A 19,833-nucleotide genomic window follows, 5' to 3' on the forward strand; every position below is an offset into this window, starting at 1 on the left:
AATTATCACGTGATGGTTAATGTGCTCTGCAATTTGCTGTCTACCACTTGCCTCTCAAAGACCGTCGGTTGATTGGCTGAGGAAATTCTCCCCACCGTTTGCTGTAGCAGAGGATCAACTTTCAAGGGTTACACGGGCGTACACCGGACTTCTCCCAGGTAGGCGGAGTTAACCCCAACAATAAGAAATGAACCCCCACCCTTCTATTTACCACGCGGGATTCGCACAAATTCAAATGGTGCGCTACGCAACTACTTGGAAATCGGAGCCGTATATTGAATCTGTATTACGGATCTGTTGGAAATGTAGTAACTACTTTTTCCAGAAACGTTATAATCACGTATAATAGCCTAAGTATTCCCTCAAAACACTATGAGATCATAACATTTATAGTGTAATATCAATAGTAAGACTTAGCAAGTAGCCGGTAGTAGCTGTTAGACTGTTTTAAAACATCACATCGTTGCTGTAAACACACCAGGGTCACTATCGGACACTCCCACATTACCGGCATTGGCCATCAGAGGGCAGAAGCGCACTCAACTGCACTTGCTCTGATGCAGTGCAAGCATCGAAGAAGACATGGAAGCGATGCTGCTTCTGACCGCTGCTTCTTTTTCTATAACACTCACTTAAACTAACAACTCGACACTGTCATGTTAATCGTTGGATACATAGTTTGATAGGCAGACCTGCAAAACACCAGCTAAGCAGGACTTGGGTCCCTTTTAAAGGTGAGTTTGGGTCTAAAAGAAAGGTGAGAAACGAAGTGGGCAGTGCCCTGTGTTAGCAACGTCAGCTAACGTTAAGGGTGACGGCTGATGTCTATGAATACATGGCGGTGAAGTTATCAAATATAACGCAAAAACTACTTACAATAAATGTGACCTAGTGGTAATTTATCTTTCAGTGTAACACCATGTCTGTTGCCGAAGTTATTAGAATGTAAGGCAAATGTTATTGTGGTATGCAATGTTCATTCATAATTCAAAGCTAATGCACAAGAAGATATACATAAAATCAAGTTGGACTAAATAGTTTTACTGTCATTTAGTACATTTAAAGTAATTAATATTGCCATATCATGTCACTCAGATATGTTCTAATATATGTTCTAGAGATACTTGCTAAGTTGCCTTCTCTAGATGTGTAAACACAAATTGACTCATTACAACACTGTTTTTTTTAACGCATGCATACATTTTAATTTCCATTTGTCTTCAATGCAGGGGGTATCAGAGCTATGGCATCTGCACAGTCGGCTGTTACATTTGCAGTGTGCATCCTCATGATAACAGAGCTGATACTTGCCAAGAAGGACTATTATGATATACTGGGAGTGCCTAAAGATGCTACTGAGCGACAGATAAAAAAAGCTTTCCACAAGCTTGCAATGAAACATCACCCAGATAAGAACAAGAGCCCAGATGCTGAAGTGAGATTCAGGGAAATTGCAGAAGGTACAGTTTAAGCTATCTTTCTTGTTTTTTGTGGGATAATTGTTTTGGTACATAATGGAATGATATTGTTATTTGAAGTGTTGCATTGTGGCCAGTGTTGACAGAAATTCTAAATCTTTCTCAACCTCAATTCAAGAAGTCCGAAGGATAAATATGCCTGAGCTTGCACATTTCCTACTACTTTTTTTCATTTTCTTATATGGGACTTATTAGAAATGTTCATAAGATACAGTACTTAATTTATCCAACCGTGACTGAATTATGTCTTCCTTTTGCAGCTTACGAAACATTGTCAGATGAAACCAGAAGGAGAGAATATGACCAGTTTGGTGACACCGCCACATATTTCACTGAGGAGACGCAAGGCGGACATAGACAGGGCGCACACCAACCTTTCAGCTTCAACTTTGATGACATTTTCAAAGACTTTGACATCTACAGCCAGAACAGGCATGCCCGTCATCGAAGACACTTTGATGAACACTCCAGGACCCACAAGGAGTCCCACAGTAGACATAAGAGACACGTTCAAGGAGGTTTTGGAGCAGGTGTCTTTGATGACATGTACGAAGACATCGAGAAAATGTTTACCTTTGACAGCACCAAACAGACTGACAACAGGTTTCATGGTGCATCAAAACAACACTGTAGAACAGTGACACAACGCAGGGGAAATATGGTAACCACATACACAGACTGTACTGCATCTTAAGATGCAATGTAAAATGACTCAAAGTTGTCCAAATGGCATACAAAACTGTTGTATCCATTAGGTAGCGTTAAGCCACTTGGTTCAAATGCTGTGAAATTTGATAATGATATTGATATCTGACATTCAGGCACAGTTAACCTCAGTTTACTTATTTTAGGTCTAAATTCAAATAAGCTATGTTTTTCTTAAAGCTATTCCAGGTGTGTGGTGCTCATGGACTCGTACATGATTGTAGTAGTTTTTCACGTATTGTGAAATAAACTTACGGAGTATTTTTTCACTAATTTAAGCACCTTTTGATAGTGGAACTGGTTAGGTTTAATGTTTGGAAAAACTTCTTCTTTTAAAGAAATACTCACGTGTCAGTAAATCAGTAATTCACTACTTCTATTATGTTTTTAGGGTCTTTTGTAAAGGTTTTGTCATTGTTGGTTTCAAACCACAACTCGAGATAGAAACAATAGCCAGTGGATTTCTGCTTATGTCAGCATTGTCAACACAATCCTCTGAACCTTCACAATTTGGCTTGTTTTACAATTTAAATTGTTTGTGTTACATCTTGTTAAAATATTATTTCATTCTACACTCCCAGTCAATGTTGAACAAACAATATTTTAAAATGTGTTGTATTGATTGTATTTGTAAATAAATGTACACATTTGTAAATATAAGTAGTAAAGAGGTATAAGTCAAAAGAGAAACGGTGTGACTCTAGCCTATCCTTATAAATATAAGTGTGGAACACATACTGTTCTGCTGTGGTATTTTGAGTAACTCAAAGTAACAGAGGACATCTAGATTTAGGTTGTCTTTCATTCAATAACATAGAACAATTTCTGTTTTCTTGAGTATTTAATATACGTTTCCAATTACAACTGGAAATCCTAAAATAAAAACCCTGGCACTACAAAGATTGTTCTCTGTAAACTCACACAAGCAGAAACAACACGTAGGTTTCACGACCACTGATTGTACTTTTTTTATTTTTTTATATTTCAATTTTACAATGGAGAGTGTTAATGTGTAAAATACTGCACATTTGATTTAAATGTACACTAAATACTGTTTTCGTGACATATAATCCATTACCTCTTATATTTAAACTAGACACATTAAAGTGCTCCTTTTACTTTGTAGTACAATGTTTTTCCCGGATAATGATAGTGCTTTAAAATTTGAATTTAGTTGAAATTTTTACTTTCACACAGGGCGTCTATTTGTTATGGACCTACAATAACATTTGACATCAGAAATAAGTATTTTTTTATGTCTCAACTTCGTATCATCTGTGAAATACATAGTTACTAACCAGAACGCAGGGTTGTTATTCGACAAAATACAATAATATGAGCAGATATTCATTATAGGATTTATACTTTAGTATTGGCCTCAAAAATCCACTGTCAGCTTGAATGTTACGGTACCTTTTCCTTTTTGTAGCACTTATTATATTGATTTGGATGATCTGAAGGTGTGACTTATTCGATGACTGTTTCATGGGTTTCAGCCATAAATATTTTGGTAGTCACCTTAGTTACGGTGGCGCAGAGTAAAAATAATTTCCTTTCTTTCCATTGGTCGACAAGCGCATGACGTCATCCGTAGGGAATGTAGTTCAGCAAAAGTAAATCCATGATAATACAAATGCCAACCGGGTCTCTAGCGAACTCCAACTCCCATGATTCAACGCTGAGCAACCGTCTGCGTAGTTGTTGGTAGCTCGGAGAGACGCTGCTTTAGCTTTAGCCATCATTGAATGACTTTGTCCCCCTGTGCAGCAGCAGGGTAAAGAAAGGTGCCTTTTTGACAGGTCGGGATCATTATCGGAGCTAATGGAGGCCCTCATTCCTGTCATAAACAAACTGCAGGATGTATTTAACACGGTCGGCGCTGACATCATTCAACTGCCGCAGATAGTTGTTGTGGGAACTCAGGTGAGAAACATTGCTTTAGGGCTAGCAAGTTAGTTAGCCTGCGCCAACTTACTGATTGAGCTTCTTCTGGTACGCAGACAGACCAGTTTTCTTTCACTTTCATGCAGCTGTGGTAGACATTATTGTGTAGACTGACCTTACATAAACGCCGCCTTTTTTACTCTAGGATCATTCAGTTAGCGGCTAAATTAGCATTAGATAGCTACATGTGATCTCACTTAGGACTTTTGTGGCTAGCAATGTTTTTAGCTAACAGTTGAGCCAATAATAATGATCCATGTTAAGTTTTCCTTCACACCCTGAGCTTATAAGCTAATTCTTAGCTGTAAGATCATCACTATAAAACGAAATATTACTTGCACCTCTCGATATAACACAACAACAATCACAGCACCATGAACTGCTAATGACGTTCAATTAACACCTTACTTTTCTAACACACTTGCCCCGTCTACCTTACTATCTTTGTGCACACATTAAAGCTAATTGGGTTAAAGTGGCAGCTTTTGTCTAACACATTCACTTTCACTGATCAGCTAATAGGATGTGACTGTCTCAGACCTGTTGGCATGCATCTGATTCTGTTACAGTGAGACAAAACAGCTAGAAGGTGTTTAACATGCCTGGGCTCCACAAAGGCCCAGGTCTGCAAAGACCTTCAGTTAGGACAGCTGTAACTGAGACCTGACGCCAAGTGTTTGTTATCCATGTAAGATCTATTAATAGGCCTACCCTATATCAGTCTAAACATGTTACTGCTAAGAAGGAAGTCACTGATTACATGTTTAGCCCTTTATACATCCATGGTTTAGCCTCAGTCTCCTATTGAGAAAGTCAGTACCAGTCTAATAAAGAGGTATCTGCTTGCCAAGTCAGGTATTCCAGTTAACAAAGTCTCATTAGGATTTATGTTTCCACCCATATCAACAAAACAGAAAGTCTTCCTAGTTTCCTAGCTGCACTGTGAATAAAAACTGTATTAAGGACTCATTTAGACCTTGTCCCCTCCAGCGAAAAGGCAGCTGAGGTTCCAGAGTTCCTGAAATTACCGGCAGTGATAACGGGTTATTAATAGTTTCAAAGTAACACATGCAAAATCAGGTCTAATGCATTCAAGCTCAGCACAGTGTGTTTTGTCTGAACCTGCACAATAGAAACACTGTTTTCTTTCATCCACGAGTCATTCATACTCCTGTCCCCCTCTTATGTTTTTGTTTATGTTTTTGTTTTTGTCTACAGAGCAGTGGGAAGAGTTCAGTTTTAGAGAGCCTGGTTGGCAGAGACATCCTTCCACGAGGGACTGGCATCGTCACACGCCGGCCTCTTATCTTGCAGCTAGTGCACATCGATCCAGAGGACCGCAGGAAAACCAATGAAGAGAATGGTAACATCACTGTCTCTGTGTTTTGCTGTATCGTTGGAGTTGTTGCACATTCAGTTGGAGTCATTTAAATTCATGCCATCTGTAATATACTTCACCTAAGTGTCCAACAGCATTTATCTTTATAAGATTTAAATGTGAGGGAAACTTTATTTAATCTACTTGAGTGCTATTGCTTTAGTAAAAAAAAACATGGGGAAGCTGTGCCAAGATACGCATCCTCTATGCTGTCCTCTGGGAATGGCTTTAGAGGGATCCTGCATTGCTGCGGTGTCACACGGGAGCTGCAGCTAGACAGGCTAACCCTTTTGTCTCCTGTGATCTCTCTTTAACCACAGAATCAAAGAAAAATGGACGCCTTAACAGAGGTCTCCTTTTCCTTGCTCTTTGCAATATTGTGTTTGCAATTACATAACATCCCCTCATTATCCCCCCCCCCCTGCCTTGCATTTTTGTAGCTTGTCTAAAGCTGCCGAACCATTGTACCTTCACTTAATTCAGCTCTAGCTCTCGGCTCGATTTAGGCTGGTGTCTGTCGGTCTAAGTTAGACAAAAAAATGCTGAAAATATTTGTTAGGCTTTTTTTTCAAATACCAGCTTCTTTTAAAATGACTCACAGACTCCACCTATGGAATTTTGTTTCTTGTTTTCGTTGCAATGTTTATGATTATTTCAGCTGAAATAAGAGCTTTGTTTATTAAAAACTCTCTACACTTAGTCCCTGCTTCCCTCAATTCACATGCTTTTTCTTTCCTAAGGCTTTTATTTGCTTTCCCTGTGACAACAACAGTTGTTCCACTGTTATAGTTTGTTTTTTAGCATTCAGCTGTGAATTCTTCTCTGAAGTGTTTTTCCATCCCATCATTGCCAGCAGAGAAATCCTCCCATGAGACGTAGCACTAGTAATAATAGTAACACTGATCTCCAGGCCACATCTGTCACATCGGTAACCACAACATCTGTCCTCAACTTTGTATTTGTGCAGGCATCGACGGAGAGGAATGGGGCAAATTTCTACACACCAAAAACAAGGTAGAGTTGTACTACAGTCTTGTCTGCCCCAAAACAATACTCTCAATCAAGTCTCCCTCCACGAAAAATCTAATTATTAATATACTGCATTTGATCTGAGATTCCCTTGTTCTGTATCTTGTATTGTTTTAGTTGAGCACATGCTGTGGTTTTGTGGTGTCTTCATAGCATTTCCTCTCTCTGTAACAAAACATATAAATGTGGCTGTCGGGTTAATGTCCTACAAGATTCAATTGTGTCTCTTGACTTCATTATGTTTGAACAAAGATCCCTTTTAATGTACTGATGATAGCCTCATGACACTCAACAGGAAGTCTCTTTGTAAACAAACCCTGTCTGTGTCTTGTCACACCTTGTTGCTGTTGTGGTTTGAAAATCAGAAACTACTGCTTACATATTGGAGTCTTACTTTCATGGTTTATTATTCTTACAGATCTACACAGACTTTGAGGAGATCAGGCAAGAAATCGAAACAGAAACAGAAAGAATTTCCGGCATCAACAAGGTATGGTAAATACGGCCAAAGCAAAGGGACCGTCATAAGTTGCCAAACAAGAAATGACCTTTGGAGAAACTGGATGATCTCTTTATATCCGCATACACCTGAGATCCTTTAAGCAACATCAGCCTGTAAGAGTTACCATCATTTTTTATGTTTGTTTTTCTCCAGGGTATTAGTGATGAACCCATTCACCTGAAAATCTTCTCCCCACACGTTGTGAACCTCACATTGGTCGACCTCCCTGGCATCACGAAGGTGAGATAGGTCTCCCTTTCACTTCCCGTCTCCCAACCTGAGTGAATATTAACTCAAATAGTCCTGCACCAGGCTTGGAATTTCATCATTTTAGGGGCAAAGCCATTTGGTCTTTTGTGTCACAGGCTAAATGCCAGGGCACAAAGGCCATTTAGGGAAAGACTTAGGATTTGGAGCTTACAAATAAATAACTTCACTTTCTGAACATAAAAACACATGGAAAACAAATCACTCTTTTACTACACTGTGCATTGAATAGAGTAGTGTTTCATTCAATGTGTGCAGCAACAAATAATTCAAAAGTGGAGCAAAGCGCTCGCAGCCCGACTAAAACGTCATCTCGTAAGTCAGAGCTGATGACTGTAAGTGTGTGCTGTGAAAAGTGTAGTTATGAAGAGGAGACAAGAGGGCTTAGAGTACATCCCCAGCGGTGAATAACACAAACAGAAAATGAAAGAAGTTGACCCTCTACTGGAGCTTTGGTGAGCGAAAGTATAGTTTATGTTGATGTCTGTGTTTAGCCTTTAGGCTATCCATCTGCTGGATTGATTGCTATTGTAACCACGGTGACGAGTGTCTGTGTTTTCCTACAGTCTGATGTTTTCATGCTGAGGCATCACGGTTGTTGTTATTGTTAAGTTTTGCTTTGTGATAGCACTCTTTACTCCATGTATTAAGGTACAAGAGGCCTATTTATAAATATCTAATTTGTTCCTGCCCCACCAGTTTTGTACATATAAAACACCACTGGGTGAGGAGAAGGGAGGCTCGTAGAGAGAGAGAGACGGGGGAATGATATGAGAGAGCGTGCAAGTGTGTGTGCAAGTGATAATTAACGTACTTCTTTGTTGTTTTGCCGTGGTTACGGACGCCAGTAAGTCCGTAGTGAATAAACTCACGGACAAAAAGAGACACGAGGCCTCCTTGTATTCTTATAGCGAGACGCTACAATGATGATTGAACGATGCGACGTGTGAGGTGCACGTAACCTATCCAAGCTACAAGGACTAATGCAGTTCAGAGCCCAGGCCACTGCTCTGACGCTTTTAAAGCAACTTCGAGATTTTAACAGTATCAGGGCATAAAGTCCATGGTGGCCGTAGGACGTACAATTATTTTCGGGGTGTCACGGCCAGACCGACGGGCAATGACGGCCACGGCCGCCGTTAAATTCTTACCCTGTCCTGCGCTCAGATTCATTTCACAGTTTGTCAATGAGTGCATATTTGTTCAAACAGTTGCCGGTGGGAGACCAGCCCAAAGACATAGAGGGCCAGATCAGAGAATTGATCTACAAATACATCTCTAACCCCAACTCCATCATCCTGGCTGTGACTGCTGCGAATACAGACATGGCAACCTCAGAGGCCCTTAAAGTTTCCCGCGACATGGACCCTGATGGTAAATGGACTTCTTGTTTATCCCTAACTTTCTTTCTGTTTCTTTTCCTGAGGTTTTATTTTCAGATTGTAAAACTTTGTCATGTAGAAAGGAAAGTAACTTGACTTGACTCTTTGTATTTCAGTGTGTGTGTGTTCGAGTGTTGTTTTTGTTAACCGGTGTTTATGATGTCTTTGTCTTTAGGCAGGAGGACGCTAGCAGTGGTGACCAAGCTGGATCTGATGGATGCCGGCACAGATGCCATGGACGTATTAATGGGCAGGGTCATTCCTGTCAAACTGGGCATTATCGGAGTCGTTAACAGGTAACGCTGCTCTTTTGTACTAGTTTGAAATTAATAAGTAAGGGGGGGACAAAGGAAGGAACAAACTAACTTTTTTAAAAATGATATAAAGATAAAAGGCAGAGACACAGAACCCACAAGCAGCATGATTTAATAAGAATTAAGACAGTACAGAGTCTCCCTGATTGTAAAATCATTGCTTGTGGTCTGGAACCTCCCTCTAAAGTCTCACTTGGCTACATCCGGGGCTTCCTTGTTTTCTAACATTAGATGTTCATACCACACAACCAAAATAAAATGAATTATCTCCAGCTGATTTCCATACAACATAACCTCTAAAATCACCTTCATCTGAGAGAGTGTGTGGATAAAACTGTCTCTTCTTTTCTTGTGTCTGCAATTTCTCAGGAGTCAGTTGGATATCAATCAGAAGAAGTTGGTGGCCGATGCCGCCCGTGATGAATATGCCTTCCTACAAAAGAAGTACCCGTCTCTTGCAAACAGAAATGGTACCAAATATCTTGCCAGAACATTGAACAGGTAAATATTGGTTTAGCTTCTGTTTTTAATTTGGCTGATGAAATGTTTGAGTCGTCTATTGACCTTGTTTACATTTGAGGTTTACTCTTTCTCTGACAATGTGGAAAATAAGACCGTGACCTCTAATCTTCCATGTCAACATACTGCTGTTGTCTATAACAAATCCCCCTTTGGTTTCCCATCAACATCTAAACCGATTACTTTATTTGAATCACAGGTTACTCATGCACCACATCAGAGACTGTCTCCCTGAGCTGAAGACGAGGATCAACGTGCTGGCAGCGCAGTACCAGTCGTTATTAAACAGCTACGGTGAACCCGTCGAGGACAAGAGCTCCACGCTGCTGCAGCTCATCACCAAGTTTGCCGCAGAGTACTGCCACACCATAGAGGGCACGGCCAAGTACATAGAGACCACTGAACTGTGAGTTACACAACCGTCAGTTTCCTTTACCCTCAGACACCACTAAGGGGTGCTAGCATCAATATTATCCTGAGTGCTCAAGTTTAATGTACTGTCCTCTTCGTTTTTCAGATGTGGTGGAGCAAGAATTTGTTATATTTTTCATGAAACCTTTGGTCGCACTTTGGAGTCAGTAGATCCTCTGGGAAATCTGACGACCATCGATGTGCTCACAGCCATCAGAAATGCTACGGTGTGTTTCTGCTTCCTCTTTAACTTGTTATCTGTGTTATTAAATGGGAGCATTTTAAAGACTCATAGTTTTCATTGTACTACCACAGGGCCCGAGGCCTGCTTTATTCGTGCCTGAGGTTTCGTTTGAGTTGCTGGTGAAGCGGCAGGTGAAGCGCCTGGAGGAGCCCAGCCTGCGTTGCGTGGAGCTGGTTCACGAGGAGATGCAGAGGATCATCCAGCACTGCAGCAACTACAGTACTCAGGTGAGAAACACGGCCAAACAAGTTGAGTAGATACTAAAATACACCGCAGGTTAGGGAATATGACCTCAAATTTATATCAGGGTATTTATTTTTTGCAATGACGGTATTGTATCATGGTATTACAAAAATGCCAAAGTAAGGCAATATATCTTAAGAAATTAAACAAAATGTATGTCTTTTTTGGCAAGGTACACACTTGTTTGTTTAACATAGTTTATCAAGTGTGACTAAAACCAAATTGTGGGTGTTAATCAAGTAATGATACGATTGCAAAACCTTTGTTGTGGCCGGTTTTGACACCATTTCGTCACTCACCGGTATCCCGCCAACCCTAAAACCAAGGCGTGCTAAATCCGTCCTTCCTCTTCTGACTCAAATCACCGCTGTACTACTGTATTGAATCACTACTAAGTAGGGGTGGGAATCACCAGGGTCCCATCGATACGATAGTATTGCATTTCTACGATATATTGAGATATGGCGCATTTCTGATTTTTATCTCCGCTGTCTCCATCTTTGTTTTGACTTGCTTCCTGAATTATAATAATTCTGCGAATTTCTGAAAAACTCAAAATTCTGACCCATGGCCATGACTGCACAAGAAATAGCTCAGCACCATTTAGTGGATTGAAAAAGCAATTGTTACCAAACAACTGTAATTTGGATTTGCCATATGAATTGTTTATATAATAAAACACGATACTTGGCGTCCGTTTATCGATACAATATCGCCACGCAAAGTGTCGCGGTACTATGCTGTATCGATTATTTCCCCCACCCCCAATAATAAGCACTAATTATGTCTGTTTATCTCTGCAGGAGTTACTGAGGTTTCCAAAGCTCCATGACGCCATCGTAGAAGTGGTCACCTCCTTACTCAGAAAGAGACTCCCGGTCACCAACGAAATGGTGAGGACCTGCTCACACTAAATACCTCAGAGCATCTGTAAGTGAAGTCTATAAGGATTCTTTTAGAGATTAATCTATATTTTTCTCTTCAGGTTCACAACCTGGTGGCCATCGAGCTGGCTTATATCAACACCAAGCATCCTGATTTTGCAGACGCCTGTGGCCTCATGAACAACAACATAGAGGTGAGACAGCGTCACATTTCTAAGAATGGAAGAACATTCATTTATATTAGATGAAATAAAATTACTCTAGACATTCTGTGCTTTGTAATCCTTAAAGCGCCCCTAGTTCAGATGTGTATAGTATCAAAGTATGAATGAAAATGTGAATGTATGTTGTTTGAGACTCAAACTGTTTTTCTTCATTTCTTCAAACGTGTTCTTATAGGAGCAGAGACGCAACAGAATGAGAGATCTACCCTCTGCTGTTCCCAGGGACAAGGTACAGCCGGGTCTCCGTGATCTGAATGTTTCCTCTGTTTCTTTAACATGCTTTAACTTTAGTTCTTCCAAATCTTGAAAATGAAGATTCAGTCCACTTTCGCTGAGTTATTAACCAAGTTCCTGCTCCCCCCTGCCTGTAGCTCCTGCCAGTTCTCTGTCCACTCTTTCTTTCATGTTGTCTTTCTTTAGTCCCTTAAAGGCCCAGGTGGGCAGTCTCTCTCTCCCTCTGAGCCTCACGCCCTCGAGGGCGAGGCCGCCAAGGTGTGTCCCGTTCACTCACTGCCCGCCGACATTTCCCCCTCTGCCCCCCCACCCAGCCCTTCCTGTTGTTCTTATTTTCCAGTTAACACCCGGCTCAGATCACATTGGAACGTTCTGCTTTAAATTCACCCACACCCCTGTTTCAGCAGGCGGTTTGTTCTCGAGTCCTCTGAAATACAGTGTGATTTGAGGGGTGTTTTTTCCCCTGATCTGAGTGAACTTCGACCTTCGCTCTCTACTATCTATACTAACCATTTTGCTGCATTCTGACTGCTGCTAACAACAAACAACGACTATGGCATTCCTTTTTACAGTATATTCATACACATCTGGCATGTCCTGTTTTAATTACAATAAAGGAACACTTTTGTTAACCTCATTTGGAGTGGGCGATATGGGCAAAACATTATCGCTGAATAAACACAACTAAATTGTATAATGAGGCGGCAATAAAGTATATTTTCTCGAATTTCAGTTGAAAATAACCAACAAATAGAATATTAACTTAAAGTAGTCATGCATGTTCATTTGGCCTTAAACCAGGAAGAAGGAACATTTCCTATTTTGAAAGGAACATTTCCTATTTCAGCATATATATTTTCATATCCTCCAATCCTAAACCTGGGTGATGTTATTGATGCACGCTACCTGTCAGAGTTTTCCAGCAGGCCTCTTCCTTAATTAACATTTCTCCAGAGTCACTTCTTTGCATTAAAATCAAAGAAGGCAAGTGGCATGACTGTTCCCAGTCTTACCTCTGTACACTACTAATATACATATACATCATGTAATAACGTTTATGAATCAATGCATCTCCAGCCTTTGTAAGTGGCTGAAGATGTGCATGATTCATCACACACATCGTCTCTCTCGTCTGCAGGCAGCAGCCGGCGGATCGCAGAGCGGCCAGGGCAGCGAGCAGACGGACGGCGGGACGGGGAACTGGAGGGGGATGTTGAGGAAGGGAGATGAGGGAGCAGCAGGAGAGAGAGCCGGGCTCCAGCACTCATACCCATCAAGCCCTCTGAAGGGCCACGCTGTCAACCTGCTCGATGTGGTGCGTCCTCCTCTATTGCCTTATACATTATATAATAATATTCCCTTCTCAAATGTCAGTCTATCGTCTAATATCATATTCATGGTTGTCAGGGGATTTTCTAACGGCTTTAAAACATGCCATGCTACTAAGTGATATCAACAGATTAAAGCATTTGCATTGTTAGCATCGTAGGTAAACTCCACCCTCTCCTTCAAATATGGTCACTTCTGACTCCAAAGATGATGGTGATGCCTAAAAGGCTTAAAAAATAGTCCAAATAACAATGTGTGACGTGATGGTGTCTACGTCCCACTCAATCCATTAATGCCTGATAGAAGCCACATTTAGTCATCCTTTTTGGAATAAATTAAGAAACATCTCGTTGTGTTTTAAAATGTACTATATTTTTAATTCTTTTAAATCCCCAGCCTGTTCCAGTTTCCAGGAAGTTGTCTGCTCGGGAGCAGAGGGACTGTGAGGTCATCGAGAGACTCATCAAGTCCTACTTCCTTATTGTGCGGAAAAACATCCAGGACAGGTACACACTTATCCAGAATCACTCTTTTTAATTTGTTCTACCCACCGTGATGTAATTCTTCCCATATTGGCGTGATTCGCCCTTCTCATGTACTTCCTCCTCTCTCTGTGTTGTTGTCTGGCCTCAGTGTACCGAAGGCTGTGATGCACTTTCTGGTGAACCATGTGAAGGACTGCCTGCAGAGTGAGCTGGTGGGTCAGCTATACAAAGCGGGCCTGCTGGACGACCTGCTGACAGAGTCCGAGGACATGGCCCAGAGACGCAACGAGTCCGCTGACATGCTCAAGGTAACGCATTCATCAAGTGTCACAAGACATCGCCAAAGCAAGATCCGGTATCAGTCATACGCTCACAGCTCCTTAAAGCTTTTTGTCAGTGGTCTTCATCGGGCATATGTGCTTTCACTCTTCATTTAAAACTTTTAAAATGTACGTAAACACGGGTCATTAAAAAAACATGTTTCTGAAGAGATTTGAATGTAATTAATCGAAGACAAAATCCAGGATCCTTGTTCTTTGCTAAATCAATTTGAGACGCTTAGGTTTCATAAGTTTAAGCTAGTCAAGTTGGTAGATATCTTCCGAAGTCACTGTCTTTTAGTGCAATTCTATCTTTTGATTTACCTGTTGAGCTGCAGCAAAAGAAAAGTAACTAGAAGAATACATTTTACATGTTTTTGCAAAGAAATAGTGCCTTGGATTTATCTCCCAGCACTTGTATTGTCAGCACACTTGGAATAGATTGTTTAATGGCCAGTATGAACAAAGGCATTATAGGAGCTAGATATTGTACAATGTACCTTTGATGAGTAGCCTAAAATCTTTTGTATTCACACCCTTTTTTTTACATTTACTGTCCAGGCTTTGCAGAAAGCCAGCCAGGTGATCGCAGAGATCAGAGAAACCCACATGTGGTGAGGGCAGCCGCTCTTCATCCGTCCCGGACCCTCCTCGCTCCTGCTGGATCTCCCTGCTCCTCAGAGACGAACAACATGAAAATGCACTGGTGTGGATATGTGTATATGAAAATATAGTTTTAACATACAGTAAAGACTTGGATTTAATAAAGAGCAATACATATCAGCTCCTCAATGTCAGCAACACATGCTTCTGTCTTAGATTATTGTATTTTTGTTATGTAATTGAAACCTAAATAAATAGATCATGTAAAGCATCAACACTATGTGGAGCCCTGCTGAAGAATGTCTGCTCTTATTGTAGATCTGAATTAAAGCTGGTAAAAAAAACCATGCTGCATCATCTAGAAGCTGTCTTTATCACGTCAATTCTTTATTTAGGTATTGACAAGATGTCTACTGAAGATTGCGCCGAAGAAATGCACTTCACTTAGATTTAGAACAGTTTGAATTTAATGTAGACATTCAAATATTCGACATCAGATCCATTTATTCCCTTTTGTTTACATGTCTCAATAAGCTCTCGTACACATGTTTAGGGTTAAGGTACTTTTAAAAAAGGTGTTTCTAAACAATTGTTGCTGCTTAAGTATTTGTGTTGTATGGTACTATATGCTGGACTTATTCCCACAGGGACAGTCTGCGTAGCTTGCAGGGAGGCAGCGGAGGGGATGTAATGATTTATTTATTGTTTTATGATAATTGACATGTAACCCAACACAACAGAACAATGAATACACACATAATGGACACATAGGCCAATCACTGGTGTCTGCTTCGCCCTCCTCTGGTTGCTCCTTTACCTCAGCCGGCCGCCCAACTTGCCCTTTCCACGACCTTTGGCACTGAAAGGATGCAGGGAGAGATTAAAGCCGAATACCAAGCACTGCTATCAGGGCGTTGCCACAAGGGAAGGTGATTTGATTGCCAATTAATATACAAAACAGTGAACAGGATGTGTTTTTGATTGGACAGTATTGATGGTTAATACAGACCTTATATAAATATGCTTTGATTAAATTAACTGTGAGAATACAGACGATTATATCGGTGAGGCTTAAAGTGTTTGTTATGCGATGATATTGCCAATAAAAGCTAAGTTTATTTCCTTTGCCGTTTTTGAAAGAGTCCCTGTTCATGATCAGATATTTCTCAATGTGTGCATTCATGAAAAACGTGGCATATGTTGTAATGAAAGTTGAGTAATGAGAAGCAGATGCAACATAAAACATGATGAGCAAAATGAGCGAGTACGGTCATAATGCAGAGTAGTGGAGAATGATCCGCTTCAGAGAGGGTTGTGGCTCATTTTGAGTATTTATGCATGATTGTACTCTGTGATCTCTGAACAAGGGGTAAATGTAAGGTAGGGTAAATTAGCATAATGGAAAGAAAGAGGTGGGGCTTTGTGTACTTACTTCTGGTGGGCCTGGACGCGACCGAGAAGCTGGTTAATCTGCAAGAACACATACATCGTGCTTAAGCTTTAAAAAGAACATACAGTATGTTGCCAGATAAGTCCAGCACAGGTTGTGAACAGGGACAGGAAAGCCCTCTGTTTTCCAAACATGGACACCTTTCATCCGTCATTTGCCAGTCACTTATGTTACCTCTAGCACCTGCCAGTATGGACTGTTTCTCTTGGATCATCTTCTCCAGACTCCAGACGTTGCTGATTATTTGTGACATATGGCGTTTATAACGGTTGTCTTCAGATGTGTCTCGTGTGCAGTGTCTGTCTGCCTTTTTTGCTTCTCATAGAGGCCCTCATTGCTAAATCAGTCATTTCTTTTATTTTGTTTGGGTGCTGGATTACTTACATCGTACTTCTGTCTTTTGAGTTTTTCACTGAGATCAAACTTCTCAGCCTCCAGTCCCATCAGCCACTGCCACAGCTCGTTGGCCTTCTCCCTAAACACAAACAGCCACATTGAGCATTTTTTAAATCCTACAAATATTCATACGGAGTAAAGTAAGTAAAAATACTGCACAGTTTGGACTTACTTGAGTTTGTCCTCATTCAGATGATCAACAACTAGAGCCTTCTTGCGGTCAGCAAGGATCTTCTTCTTCTTCTCTCTCTCAGTTTGTTTCTTGCCTCCTCTTCTGGTCTCACCCTGTGTTAGTCATCAAGCAGAAATAAACATTACACAATCTGAATGCAACAAAATGGTTTAGTTTCTTTTTATGAATTCATTATTTTATGAATAAGGGATTGATTAAAAAGATGTTTAAGTTAAATAACCGCTCCACTGTTACCTATATCCTTTTCCGAAGTAAAAGTTGTGATAAAACTTTGTAAAAACCCCTCTTTTACAATAGAAGTCGCAAATAAATGAATAGCTTCAAAATAAAAGCTGCCCTACGATTGTTCTCTTAATCCACACCATTTTTCAACATTATTTGAGTCTTTTGTAAATGTACTTGTAAAACTATAATTGTTAAAATACTGCATTATCTTTACTGGTGAGTTTACAGTATGTGTAAGCAGCATTCCAGTGTTGTAGTTCAATTGTGTTGGGTACTTACATCTGCAAAGTATGTAGTGGCTTGATCTGTCAACTCAATGTAATAAAAAGTACGTTTGTAGTGAAGTAGAATTATAATCAAAGTACAATTACCTCAGAATTTCAAGGAACTTGAGTAATGTAGCGTTGCAATAACATATCGCTCTACCAGTAGCCTAAAAGCTGCACTATCAACGTATTAAATCTCAAGTTTTACCTAATTTATTTGAAAAATCTCAGAATAAAAGGGGCTTACATTGATGGTGCTCTGGGAGGTTGATTCATTTGAGGGTTTTTGTCCTTCATAAAGCACCATAATCATCAGTGGTGAAGAGGAGTCGGGGCCAGTTCATATTTAGACTCTATTTAAGAGTGTTGTGACCTCCAAATAGGTTAGCAATAGATATTTTTGTTTGCTTAGGTATTTCTATTCCTGTAGTTTTTCAGTAGGTTTTTTTTTTGTAGTACTTTTTGCATCCCTGTTCATTATGTTTCACATTTGAACTGTACAGTATACGTGATAGATATTGAATGACCTTCTGCCCAGCACTGTATTGCTGGGTCATGTTAGATAGGGCCTTCTTCTTCTTAGCGTCATCATCGTGCTTCTTGCGATGCTCCTCCAGCTCCCTCCTCTCCTTTTCCTCCTGTATGCAGCATAGTTAGAAAGGAGGAAAAACACTGTCATGTTTTTGATGTCCTAAAATGTGAGTGTATGAGTTAATGGCCACTGAGATCATACCGCCTGCCTGGCCTGCCTCTCCTTCTCCATCTCTGCTCTGACTCTCTGCTGCTCTGCTCTCTCAGCACGACGTTTATCCTGTAAAATCCAAACATACACTGTCATGGTGGTTTGAACAAAAAGAAACACAATGATTTATCTTTGATTGACACACTCACGATTCTGCTAACGAGGGCGATGAGCTCCTCCTCCTCTTTCTTCCTCTGGATGAAGTGAGCCTCGATCAGAGACTGTAGCTCAGACAGGTCCTTCTCCTGACGCTTCCTGTGGATGTCCTGCCATCACAAAACAAAGTGTAATCAAAATAAATCAGTCGACATGATCCAAGGGGATGTTTCTAACAAAATGGGGGCATTCAATGAGATCCACTTACATCAAAATCCACCTTGTCACCATCAGGGATCTTTGGGGCAGCAATGTTTTGCATGAACCTGTGAAAGTGAACAGTTTATAATTGTATAATCTGTTGTATAATATAAGTGTAAGGTAAGAGGTGTTATAATCACAGACGAGACAAAGACTTACTTGGGCTTTGGCTTTGACTCATCTGGGACAAGAAAAGAAATGTGTAAACATTATGAATAAATTGTGACAGGAAGTTAATATTCAATAGGTCATTGAAAAACTGTTGCATGGAAAGACAAACAAGTAAATGAAAGTTTGTTTACCTGTTGCCTCTTCCTCCCTGCAGAAGTATTGACGAAAAAGAATAAGAAAAGGATTCATGAATAAACTTAAAACCACAAATCATGATCAACATATATGTGATGAAAAATACAACAATGAGTACATACAGAACCTCTTCATCCATGACTTCTTCCGTGTCAGACATTTTGATATGGATGATCTCTGCAAAATGGATACCTATTAGCCTATTTTAAGACTGGCAAATATTACAGATCATTAAACAACATAGCAGAGCATGAGATGGAAACGCAGCTCACAATGAGTGGCAGCTATGACCCAAATATCTGTGGTCACTGTGGCAGAAGTGGAATAAGTATTCTTATCTGCGACAGAAGCAATGTCACAATAAAATACGCTGTTAATATTAAACGTCCTACATTCAAAACAAAATATTTATAAGTACGACCAGCAAAATGTACTTAAGAATCAAAGATTTGGCAAGCTGTAAAATGCGGCTTTAGTTTTTGTAACTTTTTTTAGAAACTCACTTTTGCATGTAAACTCATTAAATTAAAGATGGGCTCCAACCTTTCATATTCAATAATGACATTTCCCTCTGTGTAGTCATTAGAAATAAAAAATTGAGCTATATAATACGACTTTTGTTCCAGTTAATGTACTCTCTTTCTTCCTCTTTAAGTTATTATTATTCAAATACGTAGTTTATTTTGTGTCAGAGCAGTTCTAAACTTTGCAGACACATAATTTCTATATCTTTTAAGTATTATTTATAGATATAAAGTAGAAAAAAATACACAAGCACAACCTTAAATCTACTTATGGACAGTGTTCAGTTAAACTGTGTCAGTTACTTTCCATCTAAGTGTATTACTCTATGTATGTGGCTTTAGGTCGTTTCAAGTACCAACACGCATCAACTGAAGATACGAATGAGAAGCAAAACATTTCATAATTTGAATGAGCCACATTGATGAGATTAAATGTAAATTAATGTGACTTCAAGATTTTAGCTGGCAGAATAACTTAAGAAAAATAGTTTACACTTCCGTTAATTTCAAGACGTATGACTTAACAAGGATTTGATTAAGTAGAGGCGCTGAAATAAGAGAGTCCTTACCTGTGACCCAGACAGAGGAAGCTCAGAGTTGACAGACTTCGGCTCCTTGAGCTTCACCAACAGGTTGAGCATCAAGGATACATAGTCCGGCCCTTCTTACTCATGTGACTGCAGCACCCTATGGTCGGTGGGTCTATTGTTAGACAACCGGACATCATAATAGGACTCAAACACACACACACACGCACACGCACACACGCACACACGCACACACGCACACACACACACACACACACACACACACACACACACACACACACACACACACACACACACACACACACACACACACACACACACACACACACAC

General features: G+C 40.2%; 3 protein-coding genes across 8 annotated transcripts; 2 read left to right on the forward strand and 1 right to left on the reverse strand.

Moving 5' to 3' along the window:
* The first annotated feature begins 4 nt into the window (after nucleotides 1-4).
* Nucleotides 5-3,083, forward strand: dnajb9a (DnaJ heat shock protein family (Hsp40) member B9a). 2 transcript variants are annotated; one of them, XM_063907447.1, is made up of 3 exons: nucleotides 5-158; nucleotides 1,230-1,460; nucleotides 1,739-3,083. In XM_063907447.1, the coding sequence occupies exons 1-3, from the start codon at nucleotides 20-22 to the stop codon at nucleotides 2,170-2,172; spliced, it is 804 nt and encodes a 267-aa protein (XP_063763517.1). In that variant the 5' UTR covers nucleotides 5-19; the 3' UTR covers nucleotides 2,173-3,083. The 2 variants fall into 2 exon arrangements, with proteins under 2 accessions (XP_063763517.1, XP_063763523.1); XM_063907453.1 differs by lacking the exon at nucleotides 5-158 and adding an exon at nucleotides 274-734.
* A 766-nt stretch (nucleotides 3,084-3,849) lies between these two features.
* On the forward strand, nucleotides 3,850-15,623 carry dnm1l (dynamin 1-like). 4 transcript variants are annotated; one of them, XM_063910497.1, is made up of 20 exons: nucleotides 3,850-4,106; nucleotides 5,346-5,490; nucleotides 5,826-5,855; nucleotides 6,473-6,519; nucleotides 6,953-7,024; nucleotides 7,190-7,276; nucleotides 8,515-8,677; nucleotides 8,861-8,981; nucleotides 9,369-9,500; nucleotides 9,718-9,924; nucleotides 10,036-10,156; nucleotides 10,245-10,400; nucleotides 11,220-11,309; nucleotides 11,402-11,494; nucleotides 11,700-11,753; nucleotides 11,945-12,016; nucleotides 12,897-13,073; nucleotides 13,484-13,593; nucleotides 13,721-13,880; nucleotides 14,454-15,623. In XM_063910497.1, the coding sequence occupies exons 1-20, from the start codon at nucleotides 4,005-4,007 to the stop codon at nucleotides 14,508-14,510; spliced, it is 2,196 nt and encodes a 731-aa protein (XP_063766567.1). In that variant the 5' UTR covers nucleotides 3,850-4,004; the 3' UTR covers nucleotides 14,511-15,623. The 4 variants fall into 4 exon arrangements, with proteins under 4 accessions (XP_063766567.1, XP_063766585.1, XP_063766576.1 ...); XM_063910515.1 differs by lacking the exon at nucleotides 11,945-12,016; XM_063910506.1 differs by lacking the exon at nucleotides 5,826-5,855.
* tnnt2d (troponin T2d, cardiac) lies at nucleotides 15,179-19,735 on the reverse strand. Of its 2 annotated transcripts, XM_063910545.1 has the most exons (12): nucleotides 19,524-19,735; nucleotides 18,553-18,607; nucleotides 18,427-18,443; nucleotides 18,284-18,305; nucleotides 18,132-18,189; nucleotides 17,917-18,033; nucleotides 17,759-17,836; nucleotides 17,553-17,663; nucleotides 16,514-16,626; nucleotides 16,330-16,420; nucleotides 15,928-15,965; nucleotides 15,179-15,354 (listed from the first exon to the last, which is right to left on the reverse strand). In XM_063910545.1, exons 2-12 carry the CDS (start codon nucleotides 18,588-18,590, stop codon nucleotides 15,309-15,311), a joined length of 729 nt encoding a protein of 242 aa, XP_063766615.1. In that variant the 5' UTR covers nucleotides 18,591-18,607; nucleotides 19,524-19,735; the 3' UTR covers nucleotides 15,179-15,308. The 2 variants fall into 2 exon arrangements, with proteins under 2 accessions (XP_063766615.1, XP_063766606.1); XM_063910536.1 differs by lacking the exons at nucleotides 18,553-18,607; nucleotides 19,524-19,735 and having other exon boundaries at nucleotides 18,427-18,499.
* Between the last annotated feature and the right edge of the window lie 98 nt (nucleotides 19,736-19,833).

The sequence above is a fragment of the Eleginops maclovinus genome, chromosome 2, assembly GCF_036324505.1.
Source record: "Eleginops maclovinus isolate JMC-PN-2008 ecotype Puerto Natales chromosome 2, JC_Emac_rtc_rv5, whole genome shotgun sequence".
Lineage (NCBI taxonomy): Eukaryota > Metazoa > Chordata > Actinopteri > Perciformes > Eleginopidae > Eleginops > Eleginops maclovinus.

Coding starts and splice junctions, on each gene's coding strand:
- tnnt2d (XM_063910536.1), bottom strand. CDS start 18,484: ATGAATCCTTTTCTTATTCTTTTTCGTCAATACTTCTGCAGGGAGGAA. Junction 17,837..17,916: donor TCGCCCTCGTTAGCAGAATC/GTGAGTGTGTCA, acceptor TGGATTTTACAG/GATAAACGTCGTGCTGAGAG. Junction 16,421..16,513: donor CTGAATGAGGACAAACTCAA/GTAAGTCCAAAC, acceptor GTTTGTGTTTAG/GGAGAAGGCCAACGAGCTGT.
- dnm1l (XM_063910497.1), top strand. CDS start 4,005: ATGGAGGCCCTCATTCCTGTCATAAACAAACTGCAGGATGTATTTAAC. Junction 8,678..8,860: donor CCGCGACATGGACCCTGATG/GTAAATGGACTT, acceptor CTTTGTCTTTAG/GCAGGAGGACGCTAGCAGTG. Junction 9,925..10,035: donor TACATAGAGACCACTGAACT/GTGAGTTACACA, acceptor TTCGTTTTTCAG/ATGTGGTGGAGCAAGAATTT.
- dnajb9a (XM_063907447.1), top strand. CDS start 20: ATGTGCTCTGCAATTTGCTGTCTACCACTTGCCTCTCAAAGACCGTCG. Junction 159..1,229: donor GTACACCGGACTTCTCCCAG/GTAGGCGGAGTT, acceptor TCTTCAATGCAG/GGGGTATCAGAGCTATGGCA. Junction 1,461..1,738: donor ATTCAGGGAAATTGCAGAAG/GTACAGTTTAAG, acceptor TTCCTTTTGCAG/CTTACGAAACATTGTCAGAT.